Source organism: Bombina bombina, chromosome 5, assembly GCF_027579735.1.
Source record: "Bombina bombina isolate aBomBom1 chromosome 5, aBomBom1.pri, whole genome shotgun sequence".
NCBI lineage: Eukaryota > Metazoa > Chordata > Amphibia > Anura > Bombinatoridae > Bombina > Bombina bombina.
In genome coordinates, this window is record NC_069503.1 from 845,082,589 (window position 1) to 845,104,045 (window position 21,457).

General features: G+C 40.3%; 1 protein-coding gene across 2 annotated transcripts in view; it reads left to right on the top strand.

The window, feature by feature from the left end:
- RMC1 (regulator of MON1-CCZ1) overlaps positions 1 to 21,457 on the top strand; it is a 177,121-nt gene that overhangs the window by 41,141 nt on the left and 114,523 nt on the right. For both annotated transcript variants that reach the window (XM_053714977.1, XM_053714976.1), the window contains exons 6-7: positions 19,090 to 19,230; positions 19,800 to 19,900. In XM_053714977.1, the coding sequence (XP_053570952.1) occupies positions 19,090 to 19,230; positions 19,800 to 19,900 (242 nt within the window). The remainder of the gene's footprint in view (positions 1 to 19,089; positions 19,231 to 19,799; positions 19,901 to 21,457) is intronic.

Consider the following 21,457-nt stretch of genomic DNA (forward strand, 5'->3'; position numbering starts at 1 on the left):
TGACATTACCAAGAACTGGACGTCCCTCCAAAATTGATGAAAAGACGAGAAGAAAACTGGTCTGGGAGGCTACCAAGAGGCCTACAGCAACATTAAAGGAGCTGCAGGAATATCTGGCAAGCACTGGATGTGTGGTACATGTGACAACAATCTCCCGTATTCTTCATATGTCTGGGCTATGGGGTAGAGTGGCAAGACGAAAGCCTTTTCTTACGAAGAAAAACATCCAAGCCAGGCTACATTTTGCAAAAACACATCTGAAGTCTCCCAAAAGCATGTGGGAAAAGGTGTTATGGTCTGATGAAACCAAGGTCGAACTTTTTGGCCATAATTCCAAAAGATATGTTTGGCGCAAAAACAACACTGCACGTCACCAAAAGAACACCATACCCACAGTGAAGCATGGTGGTGGCATCATCATGCTTTGGGGCTGTTTTTCTTCATCTGGAACTGGGTCCTTAGTCAAGGTAGAGGGGATTATGAACAGTTCCAAATACCAGTCAATATTGGCACAAAACCTTCAGGCTTCTGCTAGAAAGCTGAACATGAAGAGGATCTTCATCTTTCAGCATGACAGCGACCCAAAGCATGCATCCAAATCAACAAAGAAATGGCTTCACCAGAAGAAGATTAAAGTTTTGGAATGGCCCAGCCAGAGCCCAGACCTGAATCCGATTAAAAATCTGTGGGGTGATCTGAAGAGGGCTGTGCACAGGAGATGCTCTCGCAATCTGACAGATTTGGAGTGTTTTTGCAACGAAGAGTGGGCAAATCTTGCCAAGTCAAAATGTGCCATGCTGATAGACTCATACCCAAAAAGACTGAGTGCTGTAATAAAATCAAAAGGTGCTTCAACAAAGTATTAGTTTAAGGGTGTGCACACTTATGCAACCATATTATTTTTATATTTTTTTTTTTCCTCCCTCTACCGAAAACATTTCAGGTTTTTTTTTCAATTGAGTTGTACAGTTTATAGGTCACATTCAAGGTGAAAAAAGTTCTGAAATGATTTATCACAGAAACCTGACATTTTTACAGGGGTGTGTAGTATATTTATAAGAATCTTTAGTAGTGCTATCCAAATAATATATCAGCCTATGGCAGGGTTATAATACAATGTATTTAATAATTATCCTTTAAAAATATCAACCCTCAATCAATATGCATCTACTAGAAACCATTAAATTAATATAAATATCTGATTTCTTTTATTTAGTTAATATCTATGAGCATATTGGAATATATTTGTAATACCAGGATATGAAACAATATTATACACGTTAAAAACAACTATTAAGATATGCTATACTTCTTCTAAAGCTTATAACAGTTTACCTTTAAAACTAGCCTGATTTACAATAGCCTTTCATTCAATTAACACAGTGAGACTAAAGTATAAACCACTATAACATTCAGATTGGTATAATTCTAACAGTGCTCATATGAACAAGATCAATATATGTACTCAGCTATTTAGCTGCAATTTATTCTTATACAATTCTAATTAGGATACTAAAAAATACATATATTCTTACTGTGAACAATTGCTTTAAATGAATTTCTTAGCATACAAAAGATAAACTTGATCCTACACAGGGCTGTGAATATAAGCAAAAATACAGACTGCTCTTTAAATTTATTTATTATAACTTTACTACGTTCTTACCAATAATCTTTTTTATATATATATATATATATATATATATATATATATATATATATATATATATATATATATATATATATATAATTATATTTACCAGATGATATTCAGCTTCAAGACTTGTCCCACCTCATATAAAATAAGTGTAATTGCAATGGATAAGAAGTATGGCCCACTTTGTTTTATAGTTTGACTGTTTCCCACGCAACAGTTTCAGTCTGTCACAAAATCAGCAGTCCATTCTCCTTTTCCCTTATCCTGCATACAACTTATATTCTTTAATCATTGGTGTGGAATATGGGTGGCCCTTAGGAAGCTGATCATCCCATTGGTTCAGTATATATTGTTGTTATGGAAAAGCATCCTTTAAACAGCTAAGTCTCTTAATTGCTATACCGGGTTTTGGCCCTTCGGTGGCAGCGTTGCAACACAAACATATTCATATTTAACCATTTCTAAACATTTTTAACAACTTAATTATTCTTATAAAATGATTATTTAATCAGACCATAACTTTTTGCATCAATCACATACATACAACCCCAATTATAGATGGGTAGTATCAGATCATTTTTCTGATTATTCTGATACCAAATATGTTATATTATTAACATTGTATTATATTAAAGCTACTTATATTGCTAACTATTAGCTTAAAATCCATTACAATTTTATTAGTATCCTGGCATTTATATACAAATAACAGCCTATTTTGAATTCTGTATTGTATTCCAACATGAATATACCATATTTCACGTTTCTTATAAATCTTGGAAGTATGAATCCTTTCTATGCAGATCTGAAATTATATGTCTGAAAAATAAAAACAGTACAGAGGTTATTATTCTGACACAGTTAAACATTTTAGACCGACTAAAAATAGTTACCTACCAAGCTTAGTGAATACTCATGTAATATTAGAAAATTAGACAATCTTCCAAACTCCTATATTTAATACATTTTGAGGCATGCATTCCTTTTTCACAATGTATTTATATTTTATGTTGTGTCATCTTCCCCCCAGCCGTATGTCTGCAATACGTCTTCAAATGTCAGAGATTCAGTGAGATAGGACTGTTGTCATCACACGTGTCTGCAGCACATGTCTCCCTTTGAAATCACAAAGATTTAGGTGACAAATTCCAGAGGGCCCTTGAGCACATCCTCCACTCAAAATACAGACTATTTATTCTAAATAATCAAGGGGTTTCCTGTACATGGAGAAATTCTACAGGAAACTATTTACACATAGCTGTGAAATGTCTCAATGTACCTGTATGACAACTTTGCCCTGGACCTCCTGTAGTGCGGTTGGCTTCAAAGACTATGTTATCTTTTAATTAGGATAAAAACATGTTTTCATCCAGCTAAAACTATTTGGCAAGGTTTTTTTTATATTAGAATAGAACTGATGCCTCCAAAATTTATGAGATGCAATGTAGATGGCTTCAAAACAGAACTAGGGGTCAGTGATCATCTGATAGGGATCCTGAATTCACGCCTCGGTGGGATATCCTTGGAAACAGATGTGAAATATATATAATATACAGATGATTATCTTTGAAGTAATCTGCTTTTTTTTCTCTGGAGTGGTTGTTTTAATTAAGTACACCAAATGTTCCATTGTCCTCATTTGTGTGTTCAGAATAGCCCTGCATGCCAAATGGGGGGGGGGGGGGGAGGGGGAGAGTTGAAAATGTAAGCAAATTCAATTCATTTGCTACTGACTAGCCATATAAAATATTTTATATATATATATATATATATATATAGCGCTGTGCATGTATGTAATGAGTGGTTTAACAGCTAACCTTGATACCCTTTATTAAGCTCTAGTGGTAGTAGATCCTGTTCTGGGGCGCATTGCTTTTTTGTCCGTGTAACAGCTGTGACGCTGATTGCCGCTTCTTATGGTGAGTATCTTGATGCTGGATCGTTGGAATCCGCTAGTTTCTTTGGGTCTTTTCATCCACCCTCAGCCCTTGAAACTGATATTTTCGGATTCCTTGAAGGGGTAGCTGATCTTGGAACAGCTGGTTCAGGCAGAGTTAGCGTGTAGGTCTGTACGCTCCCACTTCCTGTGGATGTTTGCGTCTGAAAGCTACAGCCTGTTCTACGGCAACCAAGAATGGAAACTAGATATCTCCTAGAGTTCAGAACTGGATATTGCAACGCTTTTCGGCTAGAACAGGCTGTAGCTTTCAGGCACAAACACCCACAGGAAGTGGGAGCGTACAGACCTACACTCTAACTCTACCTGAACCAGCTGTTCCAAGATCGGCTCCCCCTTCAAGGAATCCGAAAATATCTGTTTCGACACAAAGGCTGAGGGTGGATGAAAAGACCCAAAGAAACAAGCTAATTCCAACGATCCAGAATCCAGATACTCGCCATAAGAAGCAGCAATCGGCGACACAGCTGTTACACAGACAAAAAAGCACCGCGTCCCAGCACAGGATCTACTACAACGAAACAACATCCCAGATCCATCTAGGGCAGCGGGCGTATTAGAAGCCCGAAGACCCACAAACAGGACATCTAAAGTGATTTACCCGTCACCACCAGAGCTTAATAAAGGGTATCAAGGTTAGCTGTTAAACCACTCATTACATACACGCACAGTGCTGTTTTATTTCTATCCTATCTATCCATCTATATCATTTCAAGTGACTTACTCATCACCACCAGAGCCTTATAAAGGGTATCAAAGTCAGCATTCTAACCACTCAAAACAAACACAATCAACACTATTATAAACAAAACTACCTTAAGAAACATACCTCAAAGGAATCACCTCAATAATACCTATTTAACCTACCTACCCATCTACAGCAGCAAACAATTCATAACAAAAAGCGCTTTTTTTTTTTCTCCTCTGCACTTTAGCTAATATTTGTGTATAGCAGGTCTAGTGCACTTTGTGACCTACCTATGCATAAAGTGACGTATTGTATATTGATTTCTGCAGACCCTAGATGCACTTCTGCTAATATTTGTGCATTATCAGCCAGGTTTTTTATATGAATTGTTTTATTTAATAAGATCTGTTTTATATTGACAAACTTACTGTTTTTCACATTTACAGTTTTTTTTTTTTTTTAATTTTTTATACACACTGTACATATCTCTCTATACTTTTTAGAGATAATAAATACTATTTCTCTTGCAAGATGTATCGAGTCCACGGATTCATCCAATACTTGTGGGATATTCTCCTTCCCAACAGGAAGTGGCAAAGAGAGCACCCACAGCAGAGCTGTCTATATAGCTCCTCCCCTAACTCCACCCCCCAGTCATTCTCTTTGCCGGCTCTAAGCAAGAGGAAGGGTAAAGTGATTGTTGTGACAAAATGTTAGTTTTTATTTTCTTCAAGCAAGAGTTTATTTTAAATGGTACCGGTGTGTACTATTTACTCTCAAGCAGAAAATAGATGAAGATTTCTGCCTGGAGGATGATGATCTTAGCATTTGTAACTAAGATCCACTGCTGTTCCCACAGAAGCAGAGGAGTACAGGAAAACTTCAGTGTGAGGAACGGTTTGCATGCTATGCTGCACTGAGGTATGTTCAGTCATTTTTTTCTAGAAAAACTGTGATATTTCAAGAAAAGGCTGACAGTATCCCCATGAGGGGAAGGGTAAGCTGTAATCAGAGACTTATTGTGGTATTACAAGCTTGCATAAGGGCTAAGTTACTTTCTGGTTGACACTTATATTTATAATAGAGCAAACGTTTTTATTGTGAGAAATATGGAAAACGTTTTTTGGGGACATTTATTTGGAGGGTTCATTAGGCTCATATTAAGGTTTTATAACCCACATGGCTGTTTGAAACACATTAGTGTGTTACTTTAAGGCCCCACAGACATCGAGTGAGATGGGTGGGGCCTATTTTCACGCCTTAGATGCGCAGTTGTTTTTCACTACTGGACAGCAAGCTGCAACACAGGAGGGTCCTGACTCAATTTTGGGGCCAAAACGAAGCCTTGTTCCCTCAGATTCAACCCCTAAGGGCAGGTAGGCGCCGCAGCAGAGCTGTGGCAAGGTGCTGGCTGTGTATTTTCCGGTTTTTACACTTGTCAATCCGGTTTCGTTATTAAGGGGTTAATTACTTCTTTTACTGGTGGGGCAACCTTACTAAGGCTTACTGAATATACTGCAAAAAATTTGAAAAGTTTGCAGCATTTTTAAGCAGTTTTGCAGAACGTGTGCACCTTTTTTTCTCTTAAAGGCACAGTACCGTTTTTTTAAATTGTTGTTTTTACATTGAATAAAGTGTTTTCCAAGCTTGCTTGTCTCATTACTAGCCTGTTAAACATGTCTGACATCAAGGAAACTCCTTGTTCAATATGTTTAGAAGCCATTGTGGAACCCCCTCTTAGAATGTGTCCCACTTGTACTGATATGTCTATAAATTTTAAAGAGCATAATGTAGCCCTTAAGAATGTAGCGCTAGAGGATTCTCAGACAGAAAGAAATGAGGTTATGCCATCTAGTTCTCTCCACGTGTCACAACCAGTAACGCCCGCACAAGTGACGCCAAGTACCTCTAGTGCGTCTACTTCATTTACCTTACAAGACATGGCCACAGTTATGAATTCTACCCTCACAGAGGTTTTATCTAAACTGCCTGGGTTACAAGGGAAGCGCGATAGCTCTGGGTTAAGAACAAATGCTGAGCCTTCTGACGCTTTAGTAGCCGTATCCGATATACCCTCACAGTGTTCTGAAGTAGGGGTACGGGATTTGCTGTCTGAAGGCGAGATTTCTGATTCAGGAAAGACGCTCCCTCAGACAGACTCTGATATGACGGCCTGTAAGTTTAAGCTAGAACACCTCCGCTTGTTGCTCAGGGAGGTGTTAGCGACTCTGGATGATTATGACCCTATTGTGGTTCCAGAGAAATTGTGTAAAATGGACAAATACCTAGAGGTTGCTGTTTACGCTGATGTTTTTCCGGTCTCTAAGAGGATTGCGGACATTGTTACGAAGGAGTGGGATAGACCAGGTATTCCGTTCGCTCCCCCTCCTACTTTTAAGAAAATGTTTCCCATATCTGACACCATGCGGGACTCGTGGCATACGGTCCCTAAGGTGGAGGGAGCTATTTCTACACTGGCTAAGCGTACAACTATACCTATTGAAGACAGTTGTGCTTTCAAAGATCCTATGGATAAAAAATTAGAGGGTGTCCTAAAGAAAATTTTTGTTCATCAAGGTTTTCTTCTCCAACCTATTGCGTGCATTGTTCCTGTAACTACTGCAGCTGCTTTTTGGTTCGAGGCTCTGGAAGAGGCTCTTCAGGTGGAGACCCCATTAGATGATATTCTGGATAGAATTAAGGCTCTTAAGCTGGCTAATTCTTTCATTACAGATGCCCCTTTTCAACTGGCTAAATTAGCAGCAAAGAATTCAGGTTTTGCCATTTTAGCGCGTAGAGCGTTATGGCTTAAGTCCCGGCCAGCTAATGTCATCAAAATTTAAGCTTTTGACCATCCCTTTCAAAGGAAAGACCCTATTCGGGCCTGAACTGAAGGAGATTATTTCAGACATCACTGGAGGGAAAGGCCATGCACTCCCTCAGGATAAAACAAATAAAATGAGGACCAAACAAAATAATTTCCGTTCTTTTCGAAAACTTCAAGGGTGGTCCCGCTTCCTTTTCCCCTGCTGCAATGCAAGAGGGGAACTTTGCTCAATCCAAGTCAGTCTGGAGACCTAACCAGGCTTGAAACAAGGGTAAACAGGCCAAGAAGCCTGCAGCTGCCTCCAAGACAGCATGAAGGGGTAGCCCTCGATCCGGGACCGGATCTAGTAGGGGGCAGTCTCTCTCTCTCTCTCTTTCTCTTTCTCTTTCTCTTTCTCTCTTTCTCTCTTTCTCTCTTTCTCTTTTTCTCTCTTTCTCTTTTTCTCTCTTTCTCTCTTTCTCTCTTTCTCTCTTTCTCTCTTTCTCTCTTTCTCTCTTTCTCTCTTTCTCTCTTTCTCTCTTTCTCTTTCTCTTTCTCTTTCATTCACCCAATTCCAAAAGCGGAACAAGGGAAAGGGTTTTACTCCAACCTGTTTGTGGTTCCCAAAAAAGAAGGAACTTTCAGACCAATCTTGGATCTCAAGATCCTAAACAGATTCCTCAGAGTCCCATCTTTCAAGATGGAGACTATTCTGCCACTGATCCAGGAGGGTCAATATATGACCACCGTGGACTTAAAGGATGCGTATCTGTACATCCCTATTCACAGAGATCATCACCAATTTCTCAGGTTCGCCTTTCTGGACAGGCATTACCAGTTCATGGCCCTTCCCTTTGGGTTGGCCACGGCTCCCAGAATTTTCACAAAGGTGCTAGGGTCCCTTCTGGCGGTTCTAAGACCGCGGGGCATAGCAGTGGCGCCTTATCTAGATGACATCTTAATTCAAGCGTCGACTTTCCAACTAGCCAAGTCTCACACGGACATCGTGTTGGTTTTTCTGAGATCTCATGTGTGGAAGGTGAACATAAAAAAAGAGTTCTCTCTCCCCCCTCACAAGAGTTTCCTTCCTAGGGACTCTAATAGACTCGGTAGAAATGAAAATATTTCTGACGGAGGTCAGGAAATCAAAGTTTGTAACCACCTGCCGAGCTCTTCATTCCATTCCTCGGCCGTCAGTGGCTCAGTGTATGGAGGTAATCGGACTAATGGTAGCGGCAATGGACATGGTTCCGTTTGCTCGCCTACACCTCAGACCACTGCAACTATGCATGCTCGAACAGTGGAATGGGGATTATGCAGATTTATCTCCTCAGATAGATCTGGATCAGGGGACCAGAGATTCTCTTCTCTGGTGGTTGTCACAGGTTCACCTGTCTCGGGGAATGTGTTTCCGCAGACCAGAGTGGGTCATAGTTACGACAGATGCCAGCTTACTGGGCTGGGGTGCAGTCTGGAACTCCCTGAAAGCACAGGGTTTATGGTCTCAGGAGGAGACTCTCCTCCCGATAAACATTCTAGAACTGAGAGCGATATTCAATGCGCTTCAGGCGTGGCCTCAACTGGCTGCGGCCAAATTCATCAGATTTCAGTCGGACAACATCATTACTGTGGCTTATATCAATCATTAAGGGGGAACACGGAGCTTCAGTGATTTTGATGGCACCTGCGTAGCCACGCAGGACTTGGTATGCAGATCTGGTGGACATGTCATCCGTTCCATCATGGACTCTGCTGCTGAGGCAGGACCTTCTGATTCAGGGTCCATTCAAGCATCCAAATCCAATCTCCAAGCAGTCAGACGCAGAGTAATTAAACGCTTGATTTTAGCAAAGCTTGGTTTCTCTGAGTCGATCATTGATACCTTGATTCAGGCTCGAAAGCCTGTCACCAGGAAAATCTATCATAAGATATGACGTAAATATCTTTACTGGTGTGATTCCAAGGGTTGCTCATGGAGTAAGATCAGGATTCCTAGGCTATTATTTTTTTCTCCAAGAAGGATTGGAGAAGGGATTATCAGCTAGTTCCTTAAAGGGACAAATATCTGCTTTGTCTATCCTTTTACACAAGCGCCTGGCGGATGTTCCAGACATTCAGGCGTTTTGTCAGGCTTTAGTTAGAATCAAGCCTGTGTTTAAACCTGTTGCTCCGCCATGGAGTTTAAATTTAGTTCTTAAAGTTTTTCAAGGGGTTCCATTTGAACCTATGCATTCCATAGATATTAAGCTTCTATCTTGGAAAGTTCTGTTTTTAGTAGCTATCTCTTCGGCTCGAAGAGTTTCTGAATTATCTGCTTTACAGTGTGACTCACCTTATCTTGTTTTCCATCCTGATAAGGTGGTTTTGCGTACTAAACCTGGATTCCTTCCTAAGGTTGTTTCTAATAGGAATATCAATCAGGAAATTGTTGTTCCTTCTCTGTGTCCTAATCCTTCTTCCAAGAAGGAACGTCTAAAGCATGAACCACATCTAGGTTGTGCAAGAAAGTTCTACTTACAAGCAACTAAAGATTTCCGTCAAACATCTTCATTGTTTGTTGTTTATTCTGGAAAGCGGAGAGGTCGAAAAGCTACAGCAACCTCTCTTTTTGGCTGAAAAGCATCATCCGTTTGGCTTATGAGACTGCTGGCCAGCAGCCTCCTGAAAGGATTACAGCTCACTCTACTAGAGCGGTGGCTTCCACATGGGCTTTTAAAAATGAGGCTTCTGTTGAACAGATTTGTAAGGCGGCGACTTCGTCTTCGCTTCATACTTTTTCCAAGTTTTCCAAATTTGATACTGTTGCTTCTTTGGAGGCTATTTTTGGGAGACAGGTTCTACAAGCAGTGGTGCCTTCCGTTTAGGTACCTGTCTTGTCCCTCCCTTCATCCGTGTCCTATAGCTTTGGTATTGGTATCCCACAAGTATTGGATGAATCCGTGGACTCGATGCATCTTGCAAGAGGAAACAAAATTTATGCTTACCTGATAAATTTCTTTCTCTTGCGATGTATCGAGTCCACGGCCCACCCTTTCTATTTAAGACAGGTAGTATATTTTATTAAAAAACTTCAGTCACCTCTGCACCCTATAGTTTCTCCTTTTTCTTCCTAGCCTTCGGTCGAATGACTGGGGTGTGGAGTTAGGGGAGGAGCTATATAGACAGCTCTGCTGTGGGTGCTCTCTTTGCCACTTCCTGTTGGGAAGGAGAATATCCCACAAGTATTGGATTAATCCGTGGACTCGATACATCGCAAGAGAGAAATTTATCAGGTAAGCATAAATTTTGTTTTTAATTTTATCTAAACGTTTTAGTTTGTTTTTATACAATTTATGACAATTCTCTGATAAAAGCGCTTGTCATTTTATGTAATTTGACACACCGATCTTTTACATGCTCTCAAGGCGTTTTGGTTCTAAATAATTTTATCACAAACACTAACTGATTCTGACCACCACTCAAAAACTGTTACACAATTAATATTTTCCTCCAACTTGGTATTAGCTACCCAGCGCTATCTTTCCCTTTTGAATACTAAGGATTTTAGACAAACTTCACCCTTGTTTGTTTTCTATTCCGGGAAGCGTAAGGGACAGAAGGTCTCTTCAACTTCCTTATCTTTTTGGTTAAGGAGTGTTATCTGCTTTGCTTATTAGACAGCGGGACATAAACTTCCTCTCAGGATAACGGCTCATTCTACTAGAGCAGTGGCTTCCTCTTGGGCCTTTTAAGAACGAGGCCTCTATGGATCAGATTTGAAAGGCGGCTACCTGGTCCTCCTTACACATTTTTTCTAAATTTTACAAGTTTGATGTTTTTGCTTCGGCTGAAGCAGCTTTCAGCTGTTGTGCCCTCAGATTAGGGTCTCTCTTTTTGTCCCTCCCGTTATCATTCAGTGTCCTCTAGAGCTTGGGTATAAGTTTCCCAACAGTAAGGAATGATGCTGTGGACTCTCCTTATATTAAGAAGTAAAACCTAAATTATGCTTACCAGATAATTTAATTTCCTTCTGTATAAGGAGAGTCCACGGCCCCTGCCCTTGTTCTCCGATGGGCGGCCCTCTGAATTGTAATTTTCTTCTGGCACCATTTATACCCTGATATTTCTCCTACTGTTCCTTGTTCCCTCTGCAGAATGACTGGGGGAAGTGGGAGAGGTATTTAACCCTTTGACTGGGGGGTCTTTGCCTCCTCCTGGTGGCCAAGTTCAGTATTCCCAACAGTAAGGAATGATGCAGTGGACTCTCCTTATATAGAAGGAAATGAAATGATCTGGTAAGCATAATTTTATGTATTTAAAGCGCTTTTTTACTTTTTAACCACCAGTGGTCTAGTTTTATGATTGTCATTAATAAAGTGTTATATTGACATTGTTTGAACTAAGATTTTATGAATATTGGCTATTATAGTGATTTATGAATCTGTTATATCTATGATTTCATATATAGCTGCTTGATTAGCGCTCCCCTTTTTTCAGTATACGAGGATTTTATTTTGGGAGTAAATGGGATTTTACTTCAGAAGGGGTAGCTTAGCTATTTGCACTAGGGTCTTTTTTTGTATTAATGTTGATTTAATCAGCAGCACTAGACTCACAACTCACATGTGCAACTAGCGCTGCTGATTGTTCCAGTGGTGTTTTCTGCTTGGGACCAGCAGTGCACTGCAAGTCTCAACCAGTATTTCTACTGGGTGTTAAAACCCCATTGCAGTGGTTAAACACAGTACTGCAGGGTCAATGAAATAGAGCATGTCATTTCTTCTGTTAAGTGTGATCAGTCCACGGGTCATCATTACTTCTGGGATATTACTCCTCCCCAACAGGAAGTGCAAGAGGATTCACCCAGCAGAGCTGCATATAGCTCCTCCCCTCTACGTCACTCCCAGTCATTCTCTTGCACCCAACGACTAGATAGGATGTGTGAGAGGACTATGGTGATTATACTTAGTTTTATATCTTCAATCAAAAGTTTGTTATTTTAAAATAGCACCGGAGTGTGTTATTATCTCTCTGGCAGAGTTTGAAGAAGAATCTACCAGAGTTTTTGTTATGATTTTAGCCGGAGTAGTTAAGATCATATTGCTGTTTCTCGGCCATCTGAGGAGAGGTAAACTTCAGATCAGGGGACAGCGGGCAGATGAATCTGCATAGAGGTATGTAGCAGTTTTTATTTTCTGACAATGGAATTGATGAGAAAATCCTGCCATACCGATATAATGTCATGTATGTATACTTTTCACTTCAGTATTCTGGGGAATGGTACTTCACTAGAATTACACTGTAAGAAATACATAAAGCTGTTTAATAACTAGAGATTATGTTTAACGTTTTTGCTGGAATGTAAAATCGTTTTCATTTGCGGTACTGAGTGAATAAATGTTTGGGCACTATTTTTCCACTTGGCAGTTGCTTAATCTGTTTTCTGACAGTTTCTGTTCTCCCTCACTGCTGTGTGTGAGGGGGAGGGGCCGTTTTTTGGCGCTTTTACTATGCATCAAATATTTCAGTCAGCAACTCATTGTATTCCCTGCATGATCCGGTTCATCTCTACAGAGCTCAGGGGTCTTCAAAACTTATTTTGAGGGAGGTAATTTCTCTCAGCAGAGCTGTGAGAATTATAGTTTGACTGAGATAAAAAACGTTTATTCTGTAATTTGTTTCCTGCTTTCAGAATTTGTTATCTTTGCTAATGGGATTAAACCTTTGCTAAAGTTGTGTTGTTTACAAGGATTGAGGCTATAACTGTTTCAATTTATTAATTTTCAACTGTCATAGATCTTCTGTGCTTCTTAAAGGCACAGTACGTTTTAATATTATTCTAATTGAATTGTATTTCCAAGTTGCAAGTTTATTTGCTAGTGTGTTAAACATGTCTGATTCAGAGGATGATACCTGTGTCATTTGTTGCAATGCCAAAGTGGAGCCCAATAGAAATTTATGTACTAACTGTATTGATGCTACTTTAAATCAAAATCAATCTGTACAAATTGAACAAATTTCACCAAACAACGAGGGGAGAGTTATGCCGACTAACTCGCCTCACGTGTCAGTACCTACATCTCCCGCTCAGAGGGAGGTGCGTGATATTGTAGCGCCGAGTACATCTGGGCGGCCATTACAAATCACATTACAGGATATGGCTACTGTTATGACTGAGGTTTTGGCTAAATTACCAGAACTAAGAGGTAAGCGTGATCACTCTGGGGTGAGAACAGAGTGCGCTGATAATATTAGGGCCATGTCAGACACTGCGTCACAGGTGGCAGAACATGAGGACGGAAAACTTCATTCTGTGGGTGACGGTTCTGATCCTAACAGACTGGATTCAGATATTTCAAATTTTAAATTTAAACTGGAAAACCTCCGTGTATTACTAGGGGAGGTGTTAGCGGCTCTGAATGATTGTAACACAGTTGCAATACCAGAGAAAATGTGTAGGTTGGATAAATATTTTGCGGTACCGACGAGTACTGAGGTTTTTCCTATACCTAAGAGACTTACTGAAATTGTTACTAAGGAGTGGGATAGACCCGGTGTGCCGTTCTCACCCCCTCCGATATTTAGAAAAATGTTTCCAATAGACGCCACCACAAGGGACTTATGGCAAACGGTCCCTAAGGTGGAGGGAGCAGTTTCTACCTTAGCTAAGCGTACCACTATCCCGGTGGAGGATAGCTGTGCTTTTTCAGATCCAATGGATAAAAAATTAGAGGGTTACCTTAAGAAAATGTTTGTTCAACAAGGTTTTATATTGCAACCCCTTGCATGCATTGCGCCGATCACGGCTGCAGCGGCATTCTGGATTGAGTCTCTGGAAGAGAACATTGGTTCAGCTACTCTGGATGACATTACGGACAGGCTTAGAGTCCTTAAACTAGCTAATTCATTCATTTCGGAGGCCGTAGTACATCTTACTAAACTTACGGCGAAGAATTCAGGATTCGCCATTCAGGCACGCAGGGAGCTGTGGCTAAAATCCTGGTCAGCTGATGTTACTTCTAAGTCTAAATTGCTTAATATACCTTTCAAAGGGCAGACCTTATTCGGGCCCGGGTTGAAAGAGATTATCGCTGACATTACAGGAGGTAAAGGCCATGCCCTGCCTCAGGACAAAGCCAAAGCCAAGACTAGACAGTCTAATTTTCGTTCCTTTCGTAATTTCAAAGCAGGAGCAGCATCAACTTCCTCTGCACCAAAACAGGAAGGAGCTGTTGCTTGCTACAGACAAGGCTGGAAACCTAACCAGTCCTGGAACAAGGGCAAGCAGACTAGGAAACCTGCTGCTGCCCCTAAAACAGCATGAATTGAGGGCCCCCGATCCGGGATCGGATCTAGTGGGGGGCAGACTTTCTCTCTTCGCCCAGGCTTGGGCAAGAGATGTTCAGGATCCCTGGGCGCTAGAGATAATATCTCAGGGATACCTTCTGGACTTCAAATACTCTCCTCCAAGAGAGAGATTTCATCTGTCAAGATTGTCAACAATCCAGACAAAGAAAGAGGCGTTTCTACGCTGCGTACAAGAGCTCTTGTTAATGGGAGTAATCCATCCAGTTCCACGATCAGAACAGGGACAGGGGTTTTACTCAAATCTGTTTGTGGTTCCCAAAAAAGAGGGAACTTTCAGACCAATCCTGGACTTAAAGATCCTAAACAAATTCCTAAGAGTTCCATCGTTCAAGATGGAGACTATTCGGACAATTTTACCTATGATCCAAGAAGGTCAGTACATGACCACTGTAGATTTAAAAGATGCTTACCTTCACATACCGATTCACAAAGATCGTTATCGGTACCTAAGGTTTGCCTTCCTAGACAGGCATTACCAGTTTGTGGCTCTTCCATTCGGATTGGCTACAGCTCCAAGAATCTTCACAAAGGTTCTGGGTGCTCTTCTGGCGGTACTAAGACCGCGGGGAATCTCGGTAGCTCCATACCTAGACGACATTCTGATACAAGCTTCAAGCTTTCAAACTGCCAAGTCTCATACAGAGTTAGTGCTGGCATTTCTAAGGTCACATGGATGGAAGGTGAACGAAAAGAAAAGTTCACTCGTTCCACTCACAAGAGTTCCCTTCCTGGGGACTCTTATAGATTCTGTAGAAATGAAGATTTACCTGACAGAGGACAGGCTAACAAGACTTCAAAGTGCTTGCCGCACCCTTCATTCCATTCAACACCCGTCAGTGGCTCAATGCATGGAGGTAATCGGCTTAATGGTAGCGGCAATGGACATAGTACCCTTTGCACGCTTACACCTCAGACCACTGCAACTGTGCATGCTAAGTCAGTGGAATGGAGATTACTCAGACTTATCCCCTTCTCTGAAACTAGATCAAGAGACCAGAAATTCTCTTCTATGGTGGCTTTCTCGGCCACATCTGTCCAGGGGGATGCCATTCAGCAGACCAGACTGGACAATTGTAACAACAGACGCCAGCCTTCTAGGTTGGGGTGCCGTCTGGAATTCTCTGAAGGCTCAGGGACAATGGAGTCAGGAGGAGAGTCTCCTGCCAATAAACATTCTGGAATTGAGAGCAGTTCTCAATGCCCTCCTGGCTTGGCCCCAGTTGACAACTCGGGGGTTCATCAGGTTTCAGTCGGACAACATCACGACTGTAGCTTACATCAACCATCAGGGAGGGACAAGAAGCTCCCTAGCTATGATGGAAGTATCAAAGATAATTTGCTGGGCAGAGTCTCACTCTTGCCACCTGTCAGCAATCCACATCCCGGGAGTGGAGAACTGGGAGGCGGATTTCTTAAGTCGTCAGACTTTTCATCCGGGGGAGTGGGAACTTCATCCGGAGGTCTTTGCCCAAATACTTCGACGTTGGGGCAAACCAGAGATAGATCTCATGGCGTCTCGACAGAACGCCAAGCTTCCTCGTTACGGGTCCAGATCCAGGGATCCAGGAGCAGTCCTGATAGATGCTCTGACAGCACCTTGGGACTTCAGGATGGCTTACGTGTTTCCACCCTTCCCGTTGCTTCCTCGATTGATTGCCAGAATCAAACAAGAGAGAGCATCAGTGATTCTAATAGCACCTGCGTGGCCACGCAGGACTTGGTATGCAGACCTGGTGGACATGTCATCCTGTCCACCTTGGTCTCTACCTCTGAATCAGGACCTTCTGATACAGGGTCCCTTCAAACATCAAAATCTAACTTCTCTGAAGCTGACTGCTTGGAAATTGAACGCTTGATTTTATCAAGACGTGGGTTTTCTGAGTCAGTTATTGATACCTTAATACAGGCTAGGAAACCTGTTACCAGAAAGATTTACCATAAGATATGGCGTAAATACCTATATTGGTGCGAATCCAAAGGTTACTCTTGGAGTAAGGTTAGGATTCCTAGGATATTGTCTTTTCTACAAGAAGGTTTAGAAAAGGGTTTATCTGCTAGTTCTTTAAAGGGACAGATCTCAGCTCTGTCCATTCTGTTACACAAACGTCTGTCAGAAGTTCCTGACGTCCAGGCTTTTTGTCAGGCTTTGGCCAGGATTAAGCCTTTGTTTAAAACTGTTGCTCCACCATGGAGTTTAAACCTTGTTCTTAATGTTTTACAGGGCGTTCCGTTTGAACCCCTTCATTCCATTGATATAAAGTTGTTATCTTGGAATGTTCTATTTTTAATGGCTATTTCCTCGGCTCGAAGAGTCTCTGAATTATCAGCCTTACATTGTGATTCTCCTTATTTGATTTTTCATTCGGATAAGGTAGTCCTGCGTACTAAACCTGGGTTCTTACCTAAGGTAGTTACTAAAAGGAATATCAATCAAGAGATTGTTGTTCCTTCTTTATGCCCAAATCCTTCTTCAAAGAAGGAACGTCTACTGCACAACCTGGATGTAGTCCGTGCTCTAAAATTTTACTTACAGGCAACTAAGGAATTTCGACAAACGTCTTCTCTGTTTGTCATTTACTCTGGGCAGAGGAGAGGTCAAAAAGCTTCCGCTACCTCTCTTTCTTTTTGGCTTCGTAGCATAATTCGTTTAGCTTATGAGACTGCTGGACAGCAGCCTCCTGAAAGAATTACAGCTCATTCTACTAGAGCTGTGGCTTCCACTTGGGCCTTCAAGAATGAGGCCTCTGTTGAACAGATTTGCAAGGCTGCAACTTGGTCTTCGCTTCATACTTTTTCCAAATTTTACAAATTTGACACTTTTGCTTCATCGGAGGCTATTTTTGGGAGAAAGGTTCTTCAGGCAGTGGTTCCTTCTGTATAAAGAGCCTGCCTATCCCTCCCGTCATCCGTGTACTTTTGCTTTGGTATTGGTATCCCAGAAGTAATGATGACCCGTGGACTGATCACACTTAACAGAAGAAAACATAATTTATGCTTACCTGATAAATTCCTTTCTTCTGTAGTGTGATCAGTCCACGGCCCGCCCTGTTTTTAAGGCAGGTAAATATTTTTTTAATTTATACTCCAGTCACCACTTCACCCTTGGCTTTTCCTTTCTCGTTGGTCCTTGGTCGAATGACTGGGAGTGACGTAGAGGGGAGGAGCTATATGCAGCTCTGCTGGGTGAATCCTCTTGCACTTCCTGTTGGGGAGGAGTAATATCCCAGAAGTAATGATGACCAGTGGACTGATCACACTACAGAAGAAAGGAATTTATCAGGTAAGCATAAATTATGTTTTTTCAATAATAATGGCCCTTTAAGTACAGATTAATTTAAATTACATAGAATAGTGTTCTGAATAAATTTAAGAGTATACAGAATTAAAATATGTTTGCATTAAGAATTGCAGTAAATAATATTAATTTGATGAAATTGTAAAACAGCGGCTCAAAAAAACTAAGGGGACTATTCTGTTGAATAAAGGCTTTACAGATTTATGGTATAAAGAATGAGTTAGAAGTAAAAAGCAGTAAAAAGTTAAATTTTACAATTTGCTTTGTCTTTAAACTATTAGTGCTCTTGCTGTTAGAGTAAACTATTAGTGCTCTTGCTGTTAGAGTAAACTATTAGTGCTCTTGCTGTTAGAGTAAACTATTAGTGCTCTTGCTGTTAGAGTAAACTATTAGTGCTCTTGCTGTTAGAGTAAACTATTAGTGCTCTTGCTGTTAGAGTAAACTATTAGTGCTCTTGCTGTTAGAGTAAACTATTAGTGCTCTTGCTGTTAGAGTAAACTATTAGTGCTCTTGCTGTTAGAGTAAACTATTAGTGCTCTTGCTGTTAGAGTAAACTATTAGTGCTCTTGCTGTTAGAGTAAACTATTAGTGCTCTTGCTGTTAGAGTAAACTATTAGTGCTCTTGCTGTTAGAGTAAACTATTAGTGCTCTTGCTGTTAGAGTAAACTATTAGTGCTCTTGCTGTTAGAGTAAACTATTAGTGCTCTTGCTGTTAGAGTAAACTATTCGTGCTCTTGCTGTTAGGGTAAACTATTCGTACCCTTGCTATTAGAGGGCCTGTAATTCAGGGAAGTAGTCATTTGTTATTAATGGAGGCAGCAGAACGATTGGAGCTTTAAAAAGACCCCTCATTATTTTTATATATATATATATATATATATATATATATATATATATATATATATATATATATATATATTTTTTTAAGATCTCATAACCCATTAACTGTAGTCGTGTACTTTTCAGGAAGTGGTAACATATGAATGCCCACCCTAGGGTAACTGATGGGACTTTTTACCTATTTTGTTTCACAGATATAAAAAATAACGGTCACAAGCAAAGCGCAAGTGGAAAGTGTCTGCCCAGTTCCACACAGCTTGAAGCATGATTCCCACTTGTTTAGTTTATATTGCCACTTCAGAAATGTTTTAATGTATTAATGTCTGTAGTTTGATTACATTGTTTGCTTTGGATTTGCTATGCATTTTGTAACACGCTTGGTTTATAGCATAGAAGCAAACTATTGCTAAGTGTTTTATTTCTTGTGAAACTTTAGGAGAGGAATCTTTGAGAAATAATTCAAAAGAGAAAATGATTAAATTCTTCTGTGTGCTTTTAGGTGTTGCCTGAAAAGCGTACATTAAAATTATTGAAAAGCCAGAGTATAAATGTGAATTGGTACATTTACTGTCCAGAGAGCTCAGTGATCCTGCTATCTACTGCCAACCTCTGCAACGTTCTGCAACCGTTTTATTTCAGGGTAAGTCACAGTGTTCATTTTTTGTTACTGAGTGAGGGACAACGACTACACAGTATCTAAATTGTGTATGTTCTAGGATTCTTTTATGGTAGGTAGCTAAAACGAGAGATTGGGAAGACATTGTCTGTGTCTTGTAGATAGTATAGTAGTACTATGAAGGTATTCCTAGTGATAGAAAACGTACAAGAAATAGATTTTTTGTTTTTAACTCTGTGCCATATTTACTCAGTCTAAACCACTGGTTTTCAAATGTGTCCTCAGGCCTTCCTAATAGGCCATATTTTAAGGATATCTGAACTAGAGCACAGGTGAAATAATTAGCGGATTAGTAAATCTGGTTATGAACCTGCTCTCACCCAAGGTAATCATGAAAGTCTGACCAGTATAACCTCCAAAGGGTTTTTTTTTTATCTACCGTAAAATAGGCATGGAAAAGAGACGCTGAACACTATTGCCATCTCTAAAAACATTTGAAAAGTTTTAAAAACATCACTTTATATTTCTCTGATCTTATCAACTGATATTTATTGCGATTTTTTTTTTTTTCTTTCTTTTTTTTCCAAAAACAGGGCGGAACAATGTCAAAGATGGCAAAGTTTGAAATGGAGTTGCCACCAACCACAACAAAATCATTAAAAATTTCTGAAAGAGACATAGCCATGGCAACAATGTGAGTAATATTCACTTAATGCTTCCACTTACAATTGTAGTTTAACTGTAAGCACCTTTTTCTTATGCTTTAAAGATTAACTTTTATGTTGACATAATGTATTGCAATTCATGTCATGGGGAAAAATATTTTGCTTAGTTTTATCATATTTTTACCTTGTAATAGAACCATAGTGTGTTGTAACAAGGCACCTTACCTATATACAGTGCTAAAAACAAGGTTTTAAAGGGACATTAAATTCCTCTTGTTTTTGTGTCACAATTCTGCTTTGTCCCACACTTAGACAGGCCAAAGAGCACAATCTGTAACCTAGAATTTCCAACATGCTGCAAACTTCCTAAACCAGCTACAGGTGGCCCTCTGTTTACGACGGTTCAATTTGCGCCGTTTCAGAATAACGCCCTTTTTTCAGTCATTTGACTGCCATTGAAAGCATTATCACATGCATACATTAAATTAGCCAGTAGGTGGAGCTGTCCGCTTGTGTTGCAGCAAACACATGCAAAGAAAAGCAAGCCAGACATGATCAATGGATCAGCTTTCAAAGGAACAAGATCTAGCAGCCACTTCCCTTAGATGCAGACTCAATGCAGAGAACTGTTTGCAGAAAAAGGCAAGTAAAAAACGTTTTTGTTCATTAAACTTAGTTTGATGATGATACAGTCTATTGTGTGATTAAGCACAGGCAGGCTGAAATTAATCAGTGTATAACCAGACCTGAGCAATGGAGCCGTTTTTAAAGGAACAAGATCTAGCAGTCACTTCCCTTAGCTGCAGAAAAATGCAACAGTAAAAAAACATTTCTTTCATGTAATTAACAAGAGTCCATGAGCTAGTGACGTATGGGATATACATTCCTACCAGGAGGGGCAAAGTTTCCCAAACCTTAAAATGCCTATAAATACACCCCTCACCACACCCACAAATCAGTTTTTACAAACTTTGCCTCCAAGGGAGGTGGTGAAGTAAGTTTGTGCTAGATTCTACGTTGATATGCGCTCCGCAGCAAGTTGGAGCCCGGTTTTCCTCTCAGCGTGCAGTGAATGTCAGAGGGATGTGAAGAGAGTATTGCCTATTGAATGCAGTGATCTCCTTCTACGGGGTCTATTTCATAAGGTTCTCTGTTATCGGTCGTAGAGATTCATCTCTTACCTCCCTTTTCAGATCGACAATATACTCTTATATTTACCATTACCTCTACTGATTCTCGTTTCAGTACTGGTTTGGCTTTCTACAAACATGTAGATGAGTGTCCTGGGGTAAGTAAGTCTTATTTTCTGTGACACTCTAAGCTATGGTTGGGCACTTTATTTATAAAGTTCTAAATATATGTATTCAAACATTTATTTGCCTTGACTCAGAATGTTCAACTTTCCTTATTTTCAGACAGTCAGTTTCATATTTGGGATTATGCATTGAATTATCATATTTTTCTTACCTCAAAAATTTGACTTTTTTCCCTGTGGGCTGTTAGGCTCGCGGGGGCTGAAAATGCTTCATTTTATTGCGTCATTCTTGGCGCGGACTTTTTTGGCGCAAAAATTCTTTTCCGTTTCC